Here is a 19,073-nt window from a genome sequence, read left to right as displayed (position 1 = left end):
CACACACACACACACACACACACACACACACACACACACACACACACACACACACACACACACACAAAATCTTGTCCCACATTTGTTTTGGATATTTGACTTTTAACATATAAATAAATAATTCTTCTAGCACGTTTTCTCTAACTTGTTGTGAATGAGACTGACACGCTTGGCAAGCTGAAACATCACATTCAATTTAGTCAAAACTAGGGCTGTGTGATATGACAAAGTCATCTCATATCCCGATAACAAATAAACCAATTCTTAGTTTTCTATATTTTGTCCACATGTAAAGACCATTTCTTTATTATACTTTAAAGTATATACTCACTTTTATTAAAGTATATTACTCGTATCACTCAATTTACTCTTTCAGAAGTGATTATATATCTCACTTTATTTAGAGCTGATTTAAAAAGTAGAAATAAAAAATAAATATTAATAAAATATAAACTTAAAAAAAAAAAAAAAGGATGATTAAAGGTCCAAAATGTAAACATTGTACGATCAAGGTGGCAGATTTTTCACAATGCTGATATTTAAGGTTTTGTCTACATCCCGGTAATGGTGTGCAATACTGCGCTCATATAAATTATGAAAAAAGTATTACAATAAACGATGTGTTTTGTTACACAACAATAAATATGATAAAGCATAAAATAAAACAATAATATCCATCCATCCATCTCTATTAGAGGTGGGCGGTGTGGCCTAAAATCATAATCTCGAATAATTAAACATTTTTTTACTCGATTACGATTAATGAACAACTCTTTTATTTAAAGTGCTCAGCATATATAAGTACACCCCTCACAAATCTATCTTTTAAATAATATTTTTAATAGGAAGCTCCAGAATATTATATTTGTGCATATACATTAGATTACTAGTGGAGCCAAATCTGGAACTTATCTAACAAAATAACATGATAACCAATGATCCAAAATCTAGTACACCCAAATTTAAACGATATAGAAAAATAAATACAATTAAAAAATTTTTTTTATCTTTTTCAGCCCTGGAGTTTAAAGCCAGACCGGCCCACCTCAGTTCACGACTGTCTATATTAAAATAAGGTCATTTCCAATTCAGTTTCTAGTGACACCATCACGTCTTTTTCAAGAAAACAGCTGCTTTAGAAATTCAAATGTTCAAAAGCCCTAACAGTAATATACGTCTTAAAAATAAAAATGTATAAATACATTTTCCAGGTGAGATTCGAACACGGGTCGGAAGGCAAAGTAACGTAACGGGTTTGCCACTGGTCCACTATAGCGCTAATGCAGTGAGAATTAAAAAAAAAAAAGTATTGGAATGTGACCTGCAAGACACGGTATTACTTTCTATTGATGGCTTAATCTTTTTCTCCCGTTTTTAGATTTCTGATCAAGTTATGTCAGATTTATTAATGTAGTGAATCATCTGATTTTCATTAAGCAGGTGTATTATTCATTAATATTAATAATTCGAATTCGCTGTTTGCGGTCGAATGATGATAGTTAACGTTACATCATCATTAACGTTAGTTAACCTGCTGGCTGCATTTTGCTCACGGGGCTGCGAGAAAATAAATAAGAAGAGCGGCGCTATGGCAAAATAATGAATAAAAAGAGTGAGGCTATAGTCAAATAAATAAATAGATGAAAAAAGTGCGACTGCTGAGAGTGCAAGCAGCTATGGACACCGGCTCTCACGGCCAAAAAACAGACCGGCCCACCGGGAATTCTCCCAGTGCTCCCGATTAGCCAATCCGGGCCTGATATATAGTCATTTAAAAACAAAATAGTTTGTTCAGTTCATCATTTAGGTCAATAAGGAGCATATTTGTTAAATATGTCCAAACTTGTATATATATATATATATATATATATATATATATATATATATATATATATATATATATATATATATATATATAAATATATATAATAATAAATATATATAGTAGTGCACGAAAGACAACAAGAACAATTTGTTCTCCTTAAAGATTCAACAAAAAAACGCTGAATCATTCACAAATACATGCATCTGGCCTGAGTGTTGTCATGGGGTCTTTACGAGACAGGAAAAATTATCTCCAGTTCCTGACACACATTCTGTGTATAAATGCAAATGTGTGTGTGTTGAATCACATGAGTGCATGTGGGCGGGTGACATTTGTGTGCAATTCCTTAAGGGGACCTGCTTTCCATAAGGCCAGTTTGTAGCATTCACATTTACAGCAGCACAATAAAGGAGGAAACATGGCACCAGCATGCAGCCTCGCATAAAACCGAAAAGAGAGGGTGATGGACAAGGGGACGGATGACTGCTTGATGGATGGATGAGAGGATGGAAGGTGTAAAAAAAAAGAAGAGGCTGGGATTGACAGGGGGAGACAGCAGACAGACGCATCGGCCTTGAAGCCACAAACACAGCTCACAGCTTCTTGCTCACTGCCCAGCGAATGCGTGTGTGAGATGAAATGCGTGTGTGAAGACGTGACTAGCACTGCTGAAAGAGAGCAGTGCATGTGTTAAAACCCCAAAATAAACAACATCATAATCTCCAGCTCCTGCATTTTTCATTGATTGCCATCGTTTTTTTGCTTGCGCATCTTGCACAGACACACACTTAACGGCAGGAGCAACAGGAACACAATCATGTCTGCCTGCCTGTGTTCCCGTTAACCACCCAGTGTGGTGTGTTTCTCTCTCCCACACACACACCTCCACCTCCCACTGTTTCAGCCGGAGCGAGCGTGTTGTTCTGATCTTTGAGTCAATCTCTCGCTGCTGGCCCGAGTTCTCTGAATTATACATGACAGTCTGATCATATAGCCGCCACAGAGACACACACAGACACCCACGGCTTCATTACTGGAGCATTTCACACTTACATGAAGCCACAAAGGTGCTGGAGTTGCTAGAGCAATGTCAGGGCGTTGAAAATGTCTCCTTTTTATTTAATATTTGGCTTAAAATTCAATATTATGCTATGTGGTTGCTGGGAATAGGGCATAGTAAGATCACCAAATGTCTTTTAAACTATTCTAAACATAAAAATAATGTAAAACATAAAATGTATGTAATTTACAGTAGTGATGGGAAGTTCGGATGATTTTACTGACTGAGATCTTTGAGTCTCGTTCATCAAGATGAACGAATCTTTTTTCAAGTCATTTTGTTCATTTGGTTCAATTTGCCAAAATATTATTAAAATGTTACGAATTGCTTCCAAACACATCTACTGTACAACTAGCTCAAAAGGTTGATTGCAGATTGATAGGAGCCATGATCGTTCGTTTATCATGTGACAGAATGACTCAAACCCGAGGACTCGAGAGATGAACGGTTCAATTCTTTTTCCAGCTCTAAACGCGTACGATTGGCTTCTGCCAATGTGATGAAGACTTAAAATTAACGATACTACCTGCACAATTGTGCGCATGTGCGGATGAACGAATCACTTCCTGAGAGGACTCGTAGTTCCAGAGTCATATTGAAGAATTGTTCAAAATGAACAAATCATTCATGAACGACCCATAACTAATTTACAGTATCTACAGTTTGAAAAACTAAGCCATATCTATACAGCAAGTCTGTGTTTTTACACAACTCCTTGAATGAATGAATGAATTGTCAACCTTTTACAATTTTTTTGTATCCGCCTAATATAAACAAGCATCCGCGAGTAATAAAGTAGACACGCACCATCTTGTGTCCAGCCGGGGATGTCCGGGGATGTCATTTCCTACTAAAATGTCCGGGATTTTGTTGTTTTTGTTTTCTAACCCGTCATCAATTTTACGTGCACAACCATGAGAGCGAGTAAAACAATAAATAATTAATTCTTTAAATCTAAAAAAAACTTTACTAAATACTACGAAAAATAGATGAAACTATATCTAAATTAGCTGGAGAATTTTTGTACACCATTAGAAATGGCTAATCAACTAATTTGTCTTATTTAAATAGTTGTTTAATAAAAAAATATTATAATATTTTAGAGATATTGTCTGTTTTTATTCCTTTCTGTCGTTTATTTATTTGCTGTATATTTTATTAATTTGATAATGTCGATATTTTACATATTTCAAACATCTAAAACGCTTTAATAGCGTTTATAAGAGAAATAGTGGACTTTTTTTACTTTAAGTAAATATAAGTAAATATATAAGTAAATATATGCTGAAGCCGTCAAACTGATGTCCTTGAGAATGACCACCACTCAAGCAAATGGTCAGGCTTTGATTAAAGATTACCAAAACAGACTTTTTTTTTTCAGCTGATAAGCATGTATGAATTAAGTGAACTTTGAAAAAAACCTGACACAATGTAGATTGTAATATAGCCTCAAATCAATTCAAAAATCAATGTAGTTCATTGTTGTTTCGGAAAGCATTGACTTTCTCTATATAAAAAAGTAATGTCTTCAAAATATTTAATGTCCCACAAAAGAAAGAAGAGGTCATTCAGGCAAGGAACAACACATGTATTTAGGGAAACTATCATTTGAAGCATGAGCAACATTACACTTTATACTCTCTTAGCGAACTTCACTAATTAGATTGTATTACCACTAATGTAGTCTCTTTATCTTTCTCCAAGCACTGGCAGTATATTAATAAACCTACATATGAGCGCTCTGAAAGACTCTAAGTGAATGACTGAGTGGATGAATGAAGCTTTTCTAGACAGACAAGAAGTGAAAAAAAGTCTCTAAATGCCTTACATGCTCATTTCTTATTCCCCCCCATCACACCATTGGACAGGAGAGCAGGACAAGGCGGTGGAGGAGATTTTTTTTCATGACAGCTGGATGGAGAATATGACAAAATCTCTAGAGTTGAAAATGAATGATGGAGGAGAGGGAGTGTGTGAGAGAGAAGTGGGGGGTTGAATCTAGGTTAGCCTGTGAGCAACATGAGGCGCAGTGTTGAGAAACGATTTGGATTTGAAGTTGGATTCCCGGCTCTGGCTCCAGCGGTGGAGCTACAAAACACGCTCCGAGGGATCACTGTACCGCTTTCAGGAGGAACACAGAGACAAGATCTGTGCAGGCTGACCTTAGTCACCATGGAGATGGTTGCCCGGGGGAAAGACAGCCACGCGACTGAGAAGGTAGTGGGCATTTCATGGCTGTCAAAGCGGCCGCACTTAAGCAGAACCACTTCACGGCTAGCCAACAGTTCCTGCGGCGCACCACCCAACATATCTCCTCTCGCACCTGATTCCTGCACTACACGCCGCAAAACTTCAGCTGAACACAACACATTTTGTCTGTGCACTCACGGCCCAGCCTGGCTTCGCATTACGGGACTGATTAGCATTTCCTTTGACAGAGGAGGATAAGAGGCCGGGAGCTGAAACAGCAGTGACTGACTTATCCTCGCCGAGAGCCTCTTTTGAGGGGAGATGGTTGAAGGAGGATGGGTAGCAGGTTTGGAAGTGGCTCGGGTGAACAAAAGAGAGTTTGGAGAGAAGAAGATGAAAGTGAGGCAGGCGGAAGAGGGGAGGAGAGCGAGAGAGGATGCACGTGCGATGGGAGAGCCGCAGGTCCCCAGGGGGGCTTGAAATGCCACCAGCATTCATCCGCCCCACCCTCCTCTTTTAGTTCCGTCTCTTCCTGCTTGTCCTCTTGTTTCCACTCTGTGGAAATATGGGAGGGAGGACCGCAAGAGGAGGGAAGGCAAGACGCTGTCAGTTTAGAGTTTGGAAGGTGATGTGCTTCTCCCAAATGAGCAAAGATCTGGCCTCAAGCCATGCAGATCTGCAAGGACAAGTAGATCCGAGAAAAAGAGAGAGAGAGAGGGAGGATAGTGAGGGGTATGGAGGAAGGTAGAAAGCTTTTAAAACCCAAGTTGTGAGAGAAAAGCACCTTTCCTCCATATTACCTAAGAGCTATTAGTCTTGCTCAGCACTAAAGCAGCTCAGTCCCCTCCGCAGTCAACCGTGTGGATATATTTTATTCCATCAGCCTGTCACTGGGCATCAGAACAGGCCAGAAAAAGCCAGGAGAGGACAATTTAGCATCCCATGACGGCAATCAAACATTGCACTCGCTTTGACCGTGAAGCTCTAGGAGAGGCAGGAGTTTACCAGAGGTCATAAATTCAACACCTCAACCCTGAACTCCAGGGATAACGGTCAATGAAGGAGCCATAGTCAAAAGAGAATAATAATAATAATAATAATAATAGAACATGAATACATAAACTGTACTCATTTGGTAGTAAAGTCCAGCTAACATGGCAATGATTAATTCCTTAATGAAAACATGGCAAACAGATACCAAAATGTACCCTTTATCAAAATGATGTAGTACCAATATGATTACTTTAAACAATTCAACCACAGTTGCCCTACTAAACCTGAAAGACATGACATAACTAGGCAGACAATAATTCATTCAGATTATTGAAGGGAATGACTGGGGCATTGAACAGAATGCGACTATTTATACCCGAAATGTACCTCTCTTGGGATCCATGAGCTCAATTTATAATAAACTTTTTAATAGGCTACAGTATATCTTACACAAATACGTAATAAGAAAATGTTTGCCAATGCCACAGACTTGTGTTTCAATTGTAAAAATGATAAAGGTATATTCATTTATAAATTTTGGGAATGTGACAAAATTTGGCCATTTTGGAGGGATACATAAAGTACTGGAAAATATTCTTAAGCTAAATTTTGATATGACCCCAGCTTTGTATTTATTGAATCTAAAATAATCTATTGAACTGAAAAGATTCCTTACAGTTATTTATTGTCCTGGTATATTTGGCTAAAAAATGTATTCTGCTACTTTGGTCTGCATGACGAGCTTTCAAAATGTGGATATCACAAATTGCTACATGGCTACTGTCAGAAAAACTTACTTATGACAAACATAAACGAACCTGACCGATTTTGGTCTCCCCGTTGGGACTACATAAAATAGTTCTCTTAAATTAACACCGGATCCTTGTCATTTATTTATAAATTTTGTCTAATCTCTAGTAAAGACCGATCTAAAATGGTGTGATTGTACTTTATTTATCAATTTGTGTGTGTTTTTTTTATTACTTTCTTTGTTATTTTCCATTTTTGAGACTGTACACTCTGTAACACATTATACATTTTGATGTTAATATTTTGTGAATGTGGGCATACAATAAATTAATAACAATAATAATTAATTGAGCTGCATTTTCAAAGGTTGTCAATGTTAGAAAAAATCTAAAAGTAAGAATGCATTTAATTATTAATAAAACTTTATATTATTACTTTTTTTTTCATTAAAACATTTTGATTTTTAAAGAGTCCTATAAATATACATAACATCATTTATTAAATAATTATTAAGTTGTTTCACAAGGACCAAAACAGGCATATAAGAATGATTTCTAAAGGATTAACTAACAGAAAACTGTAGTAATTGCTGCAGAAATTTAGATTTGCAATAAATTAAATAAGGAATAATTTAGATAAATATATAACAAATAATTAAGAACCATAATATTCTTTCACAATTCTTTCACCTTCTGCTTTACTGCTTTTTTTTAATTAAAAATTCATGCTTGGTATGCAAAAAAGGCTAAATTGTAAATATCCCCATGACTAAAGTGTGAGAATAAGCGGTATCTACAAAATAAACCTATGTGTAGCTTAGACTTTGCAATTGCTTTAAAGACATGCTAATAAGGGAAATAAAATCTTTATCGTACAAATGATTGCTTTTTTTTGTTACTCGTTAATCACTGGAGTTACGTTTTACAAATGGCCAGCAATAGGTAAAATCCGCAAAGTAGCCAGCTTTATTTTTTACAGTTATTATAAATGTTTTAAGGCTGTAAAACCCCTCACCACACTGTTTTCCTCAGACAAGCATTACCATTTTTCCTTTTCTCTCATTTAAACACTAGCGTAACATCTGCCTTCCTTTAACATGTCCAGAAGTCCAACTTATTGTTCGATAGTTAGCATCTTCCTCTGCCTTTTGAGTGCTAGTGCAGATGCCTTTGACAGTGCAGAACTTTACGTCAACATTGTTTGGTTTGTCTTGGAGAAAACGACAGTGTTTCCCGCCCAATTGGGCGGTTTTGAATTTGATTTGCAACGGCGTGCCTGCCAGCCCGGTTCTTTACTTTTAAACCTGTTATGATCTCCAAAAGAGATGCCATACCCCCCCCGTTCTTCACTTACAAACTCTTACAACGGTTGTGATCTCCCAAGGACACAAATTTGGATGCAGAATACAATGCTCTATAAAAAAAAGCACAAAAAAAAAAAATGGAGAACCGCGTTTTGGGGAGGGACCACTGTACACAAAAGCAGTCTTGGACAGAAAACTGCGTGAGCAATGCTCAACACCTTGCCCACCCAAACATAGTCACTTCTGCAAGGACACAAACACTTCTCTTTCAGGAAAACGGCATTCAGAATTCTATAGGAACATGTGACACATTTTCAGACATGTTTTTCCAGATCAAGAAAAGTCCCAGACTAAAGTAGAAACACCACCAGAGAGTCAGGAATAGCTGAAGGCTGAGGGATGACAGTGTATGCGGATGATCTTAAAGACAAACAGAGCATACACATACAGACAAGAAAAGTGCCAACAAACCGCCTTATGTCTGAACTGCAACTCTTGCTGGTCTGAAATGTAGTCTACTTTTTTCTAACTTGTCCAACTGTCACCACCACAGTGGAAGTGTGTAAGGAAATACTACACATACGGACTCACCCCGAACAACGACGGTGACCTGATCTCTGCCGTATCCCAAACTGTTCTTGACCTCACAGATGAAGGTGGTGTTGATGGTGTCATCCACCTGCTGCACGGCGAGCCGGTTTTCCCGCACCTGCACGGTTTCAGGCATATGCCCGGACAAACTGTGGGATAACACAACATTAGCATAAGATTTCTGACAGAACTGAAGATTAAAACATCTTTTGACAAGGAGCATACACTCTGGTCCATTTTGGAGCTTGTTATGGCTAAAAAACAGGCTCTTAGACTGGAGGAGGCGACCAGACAAACTGTTTTGTTTTTACATGGTGTTTAAAGCAGTGTTTCCTAACTCTGCTCCTGGAGGTACACCGACGCTACACATTTTACAACTCCTCACACCTCAACAAACTCAACAGCGCATTAGTACAGACATCAAAACCAGAAATATATGGGTCAGATAAGGAGCAGGTTTTCTTTAGGAAAAGAAAAGCAAATTGCTCAAATGTGTCAGTTCTTACTAAAAGTTATTGCATTTCAATCAAAAACACAGAGTTTGCCAGATTGAAAAAAAAGCTCTCCAATATTGCTTCCAGTACCCCTTTAGAAGGTCCAGAAATATACAGCCAGATGTATGGTGTATAATTCGACAGCTATTCATTGGACTGTATTAAATAATTTAGGTGAGATCTTGAAGCCATGGCACACTGTGCAATGTTAATGTAAATAAACAAACAACTATCTTAATTACAACCACCACATGACACAATTGTGAAACAAAATGTCTGACAGTTAAGCTGCGGTCACACTGCACTTTTCTCCCTATAGACTTCCATTCATATGCAGGCAGATGTGTCAGACTGACGGGTTTTGCAGTTTGCTGCGTTGGAAAGTTTAAGCTGGGTGAACACTGACCTGCGAAATCGCATGACATGATTGCATGAGACCAATCGAAGATCAAAACATGACCTCTATGGACAGAAATTTTAAATATGGACCAATCGCTCGCTTCTTAAAATATCTAATCATCTTGTTTAATCCTGCCTGTTTTCGCAACGCCGTACGACAGAATTTCACACGCACAAACTGTAGTGTGACCGCAGCCTTAGTTGCTCTTTTACTTTTGAAGTTCATCAAAACTAATACCTTGAAGCTTTATTAATCCTGAAGATAATGAATATATAGTTCAGGTGTGTTTAATTAGTACTTGATCTTAACTCACATTAAAGCACTCTAGGAACCTGATTGGACACCACTGAACACATCCAAATTAGTCAAGATCTTTAAGATCACTAGAAACTTCCAGGCAGGTGTGCTAAACTGAACTTAGCAGGTAAAGGCGAGCATACTCAATGCAATTTTTTTTTTCTATTCGGAAAAGCTGTTTGCCGATTGTTGATTGATGCTCATTATTGGCGCACTCCATACAGTGGGAGGAATTTATAGGCTGAATGGCTTACTTAACTGATCATTTTAAAACATGTCAAAAAAGTTAAAGAGCTCATGACCTGAGGACTTGAGGACGAGCCTACAGTATCTGTCAATGTATCAGAATCTGACCAATCAAGAAGAGGATAAACTCTCTAAACACGGAGCACTGTATGGTGGGTTATGCATTACAGGCTCATCGGAGAGATGATGGTTTAGAGTGCATGTCTCAAGAACTACAGTTATCAGCATTTACAGGTAGCTATATTGTTAGCTATAGTGCGTAATTAGTAGGCATGTGCTGGTATAAGATTCTGACAGTATGATGACCTTGGATATAAATATCATGGTTTCACAGTATGGAGATTACTGCTCTAAAATATATTCTGTTTAAATGTCTGGCTAAAAAAATAAAACCTTTTCCCCCTTTGTACCCAATTTATTTTAATTTTAGAAACATTTATAATGTTTTGGAGCAGAAAACATGTTAGGCTAAATAATTCAAATGAATTATGGACTTCTGTTGTCTTCATTCGTTTCAAAAACAGATTTTTTTACCATTTAAATTGTCCTCTTTAGATATTTTTTCTTCTTACGTAAATAAAAAAAAAAAAAGCTTAGGATAGGAATAGCAGAAATTTTTGATTGTTTTAAAACCTTGACTTTCCCAAAGGTATACCTTGAACACGGTGATCATTTCATGCCTTGAAATTAGCCTTTTTAATTCACACAAATGTTAAAAAAAAAAACCTGCATTTGTAGCAAACATCCACAGCTCTTGTAAAAATTTACGCTGCAAGAAAGAAAAAGGCTCTAAAAGCGATGTTTTCCTCCGTCCATGTTTTTGATGCATAATTTGATGCAATTGCTTTGGAATTTGTCAGCTTTTAAAATCATATTTATATCAGTGTGCTCATATGAGTATCACATAAACATACTCATGGTGTGTACTTGCATACACTCTTCTGACCATCCAAACACATACAGTGTATATCCAGCAAAAGTGGCCTTTCAGGAGCAGGACTGAAAACCCCTGCCTAAAATGATCAAACACTGTAGATTCTTCCCTAAGAAGTGTTTCATCATTCCAAACAAGTGACAAAATGGAGCCTAAAATATTGACAACTCTGAAATGGTAAAAAAAAATGCTCACGTTTTCCAGGTGACAGTGGTGGGGACTGGGTTTCCATCAGCATGGCAGGTCAAATGTGCACTCGTCTGACCCCTGTACCAGTTGTTATTGTAACCCTTAATCTGCACCACTGGAGGATCTGAGAGAGAAATTCAGAGTGAATAGGAGAAATCTTTAATAACTCTGCCTTTATGAATGACTTGCAGCCTTAAGCCAGTGGCCTTGTTCCTGGAGGGCCGGTGTCCTGCAGATTTTACCTCCAACCCTAATCAAACACACCTGAACAGCTAATCAAGGTCTTAATATGTATACTTGAAACATCCAGGCAAGTGTGTTGAGGCAAGTTGAAGCTAAACCCTGCAGGGACACCGGCCCTCCAAGACCGAGATTGGTAACCCCTGCCTTAAGCCACTGAAGCAAATCAACCGCTGATACAGTCTGTCAGCTGACTCCATGATGACCTCATTGACCCTTAGCTCATGTTACCGCTTCAAGCAGCGCTGTAAAGCCTCAGGGCAATTTGCTAGATGACCGTAACTAATATCTGGCATATTCTTTATACACATTACTGGCCTGAACAGATTGAGACATGACTCACTACAGCAGTTTCTCGGCTGTAGCAACAGGGAATGCCTAGCAGATCAGTAGTGGCTATTGCAGTTAATGGTCTGTTTGGAATCTTACATTCAACAACAAGCTTCATGGGGAAGGTCTCAGGCTGGGCCATGGTACGGTGCGATACAATGCAGCTGATGTCCTTGCCGTTATCCTCAGGCTGCGGAGCCAGCATGTAGACGCTCTGGATGCTGACCGTATTATCCGGATTGTCCGTCTTCTTTGGTGTCGTCACGTTGCCATTTAGCGCCGTGGACCAAGTAATGGTCGCTGCCGGACGGCCATTGGATGATTCACAGCGCGCCACGATGACCGGGGTTTTGCCGGCGGAAACTGTGACAGTTGTAGCCGTGTTCTTCGGTTTAGCTGTGGGAAAGAGAGAGAGTTTGACCTTTATTTGATGCTATAATGTGAAGCAGGGTAAAGGAGGATGAGAGGAGGAGGGGAGGAAGTGGAGACGGGGAAGATCACAGCTCGGCTTGTCCTGCCACACGCTAGCACAGCGCTCACATTGTACTCACGTTTCGCTCTGAGAAAGACATCAAAGAGAGGGAAAGGAGAAAAGCAAGGGAGACGGGGAACGACAGGGAAGCGACGGCCTCTCAGCATGATAAGCAGGCAGATCAATAGCCGAGAGAGAGAGGGGAGGGAGGGGGCGAGTGAACGAGAGACCGGCCAAGGTTACTGCCACATTTCACACACATTAACAGCAGCACAATTGATTTGACAATACCATTTATAAATCCCCTTTTTAAGTCCGCAAACGGACACGGTCTTGGGTCTGAGCGTGCAAACGCAAACACACACCAAACTAAGTCTGCAAATGACAAATATTTTCGATGATCAATCAAGCTTCAGTTTGATTTCGGATTTTGTTGGGGAAAATATTCTCTCATTTAAATAATTCTGATATTTTCCATTCAAGTTACATTTATTACTTAAAGCCCTGAAGTAAAGCTTTGAAATGTTGTTCTCACGAACACAGGTAATAGTTCTCTCTTCGCGGTTTGATCGTTCACCCACCTGAAAATACAGTATCAGTTGACTGAAATTTTTCTGAAAACCCCGACCAGGGTGAGGAGTTTCTGAAACTCTGGTTACAGTGTGGTCATGTGGCTATTAAAAGAGTTTTTATCTCATGACCTAAATGTGCACATTGTTTTTTTTTTCTTTCTGATAGGTAGGGATACTCATTTCGGTTAATTTTACCAACCAACAACTGCCGCTCATTAACCGAATAATAACCTAATATTATTATTTAAAAAGTCAGATTAATATTAAATTATATATTATTATAATTAATAATAATAAAAATAAAAAATATAATAATTGACGTGTCTATTTTGTCTCTGAAACAATAAATATTGCATTTTAAAATACTCATTTATTTTAACGTGAACATATTAACAACAGAACATCTTCACGCACATGCAGTGCTTCCAACAACGTAGAATAAAAAGAACAAATTGAATAAAATCAATAAAATAAATAGTCCTCCTCTAGATATTTTTCACTTATATGACAAATTTAGATTACAACTTGAAAACGCTGACTGAATCCTTTTTAAGAACCAGCATAGGCAGTTTTTTCCCCATCATATGTTTTTTCCCGTCAAATAAAAATAGCAAGCTACCTCAAATCAATCACTCCATGGAAAATATGCATTTAATTAATACTTCTCTGTTATTTTTAGATCACAAACCTCAGTCACTATTTTAATAGAAGTCATTACTTTAAAGATAACGTCTTGAGCATTAAGGTTTTACCTTACAGCTTGTATGCTTTTATTTTCTGTGTCTCACTCGCAGTTCATGTGTACGTGATGCGTGTAACGAAAGACAATGACATATGCTTTTTGTAAAGTATAGGCTAAATTAGCATATTACAATTTTCTTGTTTACATATGATACTGCATTCATTTGCATACATGTTTTATAAGCTGTAAAATGAAAGCCTCAGTTTGGTGCGGAGTTATCATTATGCAAAAATCAAGAAAATCTTTGGATTTGTTTGATTCGTAGATTATGTAGGCTATTTTAAAATCGGATATTATATAAGAACTATTAATAACTGTAATTTTCCAAATGGAAAAAAAAGGTTTGTTTGTTGGTTGTACACTAAATCGTCAAAACTATAGCCTATTTGTTGTGTTTTTTGAGCAGTGCCGGAGTGCGATCTGATGGAGAGAAAATCATGACGCTCGGACTTGTGGCCAGCTTGTTTTCAAAGCAGAGCCAACTGAGTTGAGTTTTGTTTTGCGGCTTCTTTCTTTAATTTTGCAAATAAACAAAGTGCACATTTATGCAGCCAATTAAAAGTAAAATATTAATAATTTTTTTGTTTAACTAATACTATTAATTGTTTAAAAACGCACCCTTTTCGGTGCGTTAGCGAATCGGTTGTTATGAGTAGGCCCACCCGGAATCTGCACGCGCAGAATACCACAGACTTTTCGCAGATTTCCGCAGATTTTTAGCCCATCATTAATTCTGTTTATTTACTTGAGTAAATGTGTGTAAATCTATATTTATTCAGTTTTTTTTATTCAATAATATTATTGGCTAATGTGAAAATGTTCATCTGATTTATGTACAATGCAGTTCGTACAGCAATATTTTCTGTCTTTTACTAGATATATTATATGACAAACTTGCTTCATTTACCAAATAAATTGGATCTAATTAGATTTGCATTTTAAAAATTAAATAAAAGTTTAAAAGATAATTTTTTTTTTCATATATTAAGGTTTTAGTTATGATACTCCCAAAATAATTCAGCAGAAATCCGCAGACTTTTACCAAAATTTTCCGCAGAAATAGCAAAAAACGTCCACAGATTCCGTCTGGCCCTAGTTATGAGCATCTCTACCGATAGGCCAACATGGAGCAAATGACTCATTCATCATAAGGTTTTAAATCGCCCCCTGTTGATTTGGCATGTCCTTGATGGTGCGTCACAATGCATTTTCATGTGGACTGAATTTTTTTAAAACGAAGGCAGGAAAAGTTTACAAAAATACCAGCGTACATGTGGACCTGGCCAAAGTTCTGATGTTCCTTTTCTCATAAACGCCAACTCACCTAGCATAACTAGTGATGAAACTCCCTGTTCATTGCCAGAGGGGTAGGTTGCATATTCACAGATATATCGGCCCTCGTCTGTCATCTTCACATCTTTGATCTGAATGGATGGGTTATCCAAAGTGGGCGGGTTCGATACAAAAGTGACACGCCCTGATACAGGAGAAGTGGTTGGGTAATTCACCCCAAAGTTTGGATGGAAAACAGCAATGTTGGTTCGTTCTGTGTCAGTCCGTTCAAAGATCCATGACACCTGTAAACAAAAGGGGAAAAAAGTTCAATAGATGCACAGAGCTTCAAAAAGTTCTTTTTGGGAGAGCAGGAATCTTCACACATTTATTGTTTTGCATATGAGTGGCAGGAAACATGAAGCTGACTTCTGACCTGAGTGAGCTGGGTATCGCCTGGGTTTGGAAACTGGCAGCGCAGTGTTACTGTCTGTCCAGGAAACGACACAACCTCTGGCTCCACCCTCACGTGCTGAGCCAACGACCCTGGAAAGAGAACGAGAAAAGGCCATGAGAACAGGAAACAACCTTCACTTCTGTCTGGCTAAATTCAGGTGACCTGCGACCACCTCGCTGAGCATGCCAGAGAGAAATTCAGCACATACCGGCACAGTCTCTGAGTTCAGGGATGGCAAAATGAGAAATGATGAATGAGGTTACAACAAAACAGCAAGTAGGCCAATGTTTCTGATCTCAGTCGGGGTGTGTGATAGGGTGCGAATCTAAATGTGAATGTGTGTGTGCAAGCGTGTGTGAAAGTATCTATGAAAAAAAAAAGAGAAACATTCAGCTCGCTCTGGCCCGAAGCATTCATCATCCAACATAACCCTGACAGAACACATTCTGCGAGCACACGAGTGTGTATGTGTGTGCACATCAGGGGGTGTAAAGTGGTAAAGAAGTGAAAATTGCACACAAAACACTGTACAGTACCAAGGGAGCACTATATACATCAGAGTCTTGGTGCTCATGCAGACATACAAGTTCGAATATCACTCTAAACTAGAGCTGCACAATTAATCGTAAAAAGATTGTGATCTTGATTCGACCCCTTGACGATCTTAATCCAGCATTTCTACGATTATGTCATCATATTTTTTTAAGTTCAGGAGAGAAGCAATGGTGGCCGCACAAGTCTTCACATTGTTTCACATAAGTTGTTCAGCAACGTGGACACCTCCAAATGGTGTTGAAAGAGTCACATGCTGTATTTATACGATAAAATTCACCCCAAAAATGTAATTTCTGTCTTCATGTAATGTATTTGCGACCGCAAAATCGCACGTGACATGAGCTGACTGTCAGCTGTTACCACAGAAAGGGCGGGCGCACGCGCCTCTGAATGAAGTTTACTTTAGTGAACAGAACCTGCATATGATTCCAGCGACGCTCCAGGGACAGACGAGTCTTCGCTGAGGCTATCTTCCAGCCTAAACCACGACGAATGAAGTTCTGCACAAGACTTTTGGCCAGCGGAGAAATTAAAATGGTCGTGCCCAACTGAGTCTGGTTCTCTCAAGGTTTTTTTTCTTCACTCCCATCAGGTGAAGTTTTTTTTCCCTCTCCGCTGTCGCCACTGCCTCGCATGGTTCAGGATTGGTAGAGCTACACATCGATGAATTGGCTCTTCAGTGTTTGAACTCTCAGTAATGATTAAATCACACTGAACTGAGCTAAACTGAACTGAACTGAACTTAAACACTAAAACTTGAACCACACTGTTCCAGTTACTATGAGCATTTATGTGAAGCTGCTTTGACACAATCTACATTGTAAAAGCGCTATACAAATAAAGCTGAATTGAATTGAATTGAATATGCTGTGAATAACAGGTAATAACGTTGTAAATAACATTCAGTTTGTGGCACAGAGTGATCGTTTGGGAGCCGGGCGGGAAGTGAACCGCTCTTAGCAGTGAAAATGAAACCGAAAGCGCACACAGTGTTGCCAGATGTATCTGAATGATTCCAGCCCAAAAGTATCCAAAACCCGCCGAAATGCAAAAATACCTGCCCAGTCTTCTGTACTCAGGAAAATCACGTCAGTGACAGATTTTAAGCTGAAAACAACAGTTCAAGAGTTCCCACTTAGATATGCTTGGCACTTATAGCAGGTTTGGCATGCTGTCCCGGGAGAGAACCCTGAGCTCGGAGATATTTGAGCCCAGGGCTCCCGCCCGGTCTAGAAGCATATCAGGAGAACCGAGATCAGGTAGGTCTCGATCGCTCCCCCTTTAGAAGGGGAGAAAAAGGAGGAGATGGGGTGGAAGGGGGGATTCTTCCAAAACGAAGATAAGGAGATAAAGAGAAAGTGAACCATTTATATTAAGCTAGGATCATTCTGATTGGATTATTACTGATTACGGATGAGTGGCCAGCGGTGCACAATCATATCACGTGCTCCTCTCGAAATTAGTTTATGAAACTTCGCATTGTGAGCACATGTCTCAAACACAATTCAGCATTATTGACCAGGACAAATCTAAAGTCCACCATTCCAAGTCTACACAAAATTTAGCATTTTAACCCACAGTACAGCAACACAAGGCCTATTACTGTTTTACCACATTTTTGAAAAAAACAATAATAATAGCTCACTCTTATTAAGCTTTATTTTCTATCTACAGAATCGTGAGAAAATCGTGATTTTATTTTAGGCAAAAAAAAAAAAAAAAAATTGTAATTCTCATTTTAGCCAGAATCGTGCAGCTCTACTCTAAACATTCCTGATGCCATTCTCAACACCATTTCCTTTCAGCGCTTTACTATGGTGTTCCTGCACAGCACATTTTCATCATTGAACTTTGGATTGGAATTGGCAGGATTGAGAAAGTAGGTAATGCAAATTCACCAGTGAGCAGTAGGAAGCTGTAACTTCTGTTTGAGCTGTAGTTCATGGATCAAAGATGACAACAAACATCCCATTTGTACATCACCATCAAATGAAATTTGCAGAAATTATTACATACAAATAGAAAGCATACTAAAGTCAACTGTTACACGAAACTTTTGTGAAAATAAATCATCAAAATATAGCATAACATGACTCATTCCCGTATTTCCGTCACATTTCAAATAGGGATGCAAAGATTAACCGATTCCACTATTAACCACACTTTAATTGGTCACGGTTAATTTATCGTAAAGCTTCTCAACACCGCTTTTCAGCACTTAAAAAAACTGCTGCAACTAGTTATGATAGTTATGCATAGTTAAGTTATGCCAACTGTGCGCTAGTTTAAAGTTCCAAGGTTGTACACCGAGGCTAACACCCCCACTATAGCTGAGGCTATTAACTAAAGGCCGTGCACATATCGTGTCTTTTGCACGTGCAAGTTTGTTACTTCTTTTTCGCATATTGGAAGTGACGTGTGGTGTGGCGACGCACTCGCGCTTTCCAGACAGACCTAGTTGAAAGAGTGTCACAAGCGCACTGCGAGTCACGTGACAAGAACTGACCATTGAGCTTTATGCTTCGTTTGAACTATACACATTTCTACTTCAAAGAGAAAAAAAAATACAAAAAGAAAACAGCAAACAAGTTCATATATAGTTGATCAAAAGTGCCATTCAGACAGAGTTTCAGCAGCCCTTCACTGCATTTGTTCTATTTAAAAGAGAAATACTTAGCTAACATGATGCTTAGATTTACCTGTACATCAGACAAATACTTCTTTATTTATTCTTATTTTTATTTATTTGTTTATTCATTGTTCTGTCTTTTATTTTCAGTGTAAAATTATTATGTTTAAATGCCAAAAACATTCTCAATTATTTTTAAGTTCAAAGAGAAATAGACAATTGTTTGTTTTTATTATTATTATGTACTGTATTAATTGGTAACTGAGCAGCAGTGAATATCACTGTAAAATAAAATGAGGTTTTTACTAAACTGGTATTGTTTTGAAACTAATGAGGGCATAATAATCATGAAACCATGATTATTCCTCAGACTATAATCCCGAATTTCAAGCATTTCCCATGTATTTTTTTAAAATAGAAATGACACACAACAAATGTATCATTGACGGTTAACTGAATCCATTATTAATGTAAAATAATGCATCATGCTTGAACATAACAGGAAATATTTGATTCTCTTACAAATTGTTTT

The 19,073-nt window shown here is 38.2% G+C and overlaps 1 protein-coding gene across 6 annotated transcripts in view; it reads right to left on the bottom strand.

Moving 5' to 3' along the window:
- The window catches only part of si:ch73-22o12.1, a 174,134-nt gene that overhangs the window by 97,606 nt on the left and 57,455 nt on the right, over positions 1-19,073 (bottom strand). For 5 of the 6 annotated variants that reach the window (XR_015510998.1, XR_015510997.1, XM_087286620.1 and 2 more), the window contains exons 2-6: positions 15,337-15,446; positions 14,953-15,205; positions 11,942-12,238; positions 11,279-11,396; positions 8,713-8,861 (exon numbers count right to left, since the gene is read on the bottom strand). Coding sequence is in view for 3 of the 6 variants with exons in the window: in XM_087286620.1 (XP_087142746.1) it covers positions 8,713-8,861; positions 11,279-11,396; positions 11,942-12,238; positions 14,953-15,205; positions 15,337-15,446 (927 nt within the window). In the remaining 3 variants the exon portion in view is untranslated. Of the gene's footprint in view, positions 1-7,278; positions 7,640-7,727; positions 8,862-11,278; positions 11,397-11,941; positions 12,239-14,952; positions 15,206-15,336; positions 15,447-19,073 lie in introns of those variants that run through there. The other variant, XR_015510999.1, reaches the window with a different exon arrangement.

The sequence above is a fragment of the Danio rerio genome, chromosome 16 (assembly GCF_052040795.2).
Source record: "Danio rerio strain M-AB ecotype USA chromosome 16, GRCz13ab, whole genome shotgun sequence".
NCBI lineage: Eukaryota > Metazoa > Chordata > Actinopteri > Cypriniformes > Danionidae > Danio > Danio rerio.
This window is presented reverse-complemented; position numbering and strand designations above follow the sequence as displayed.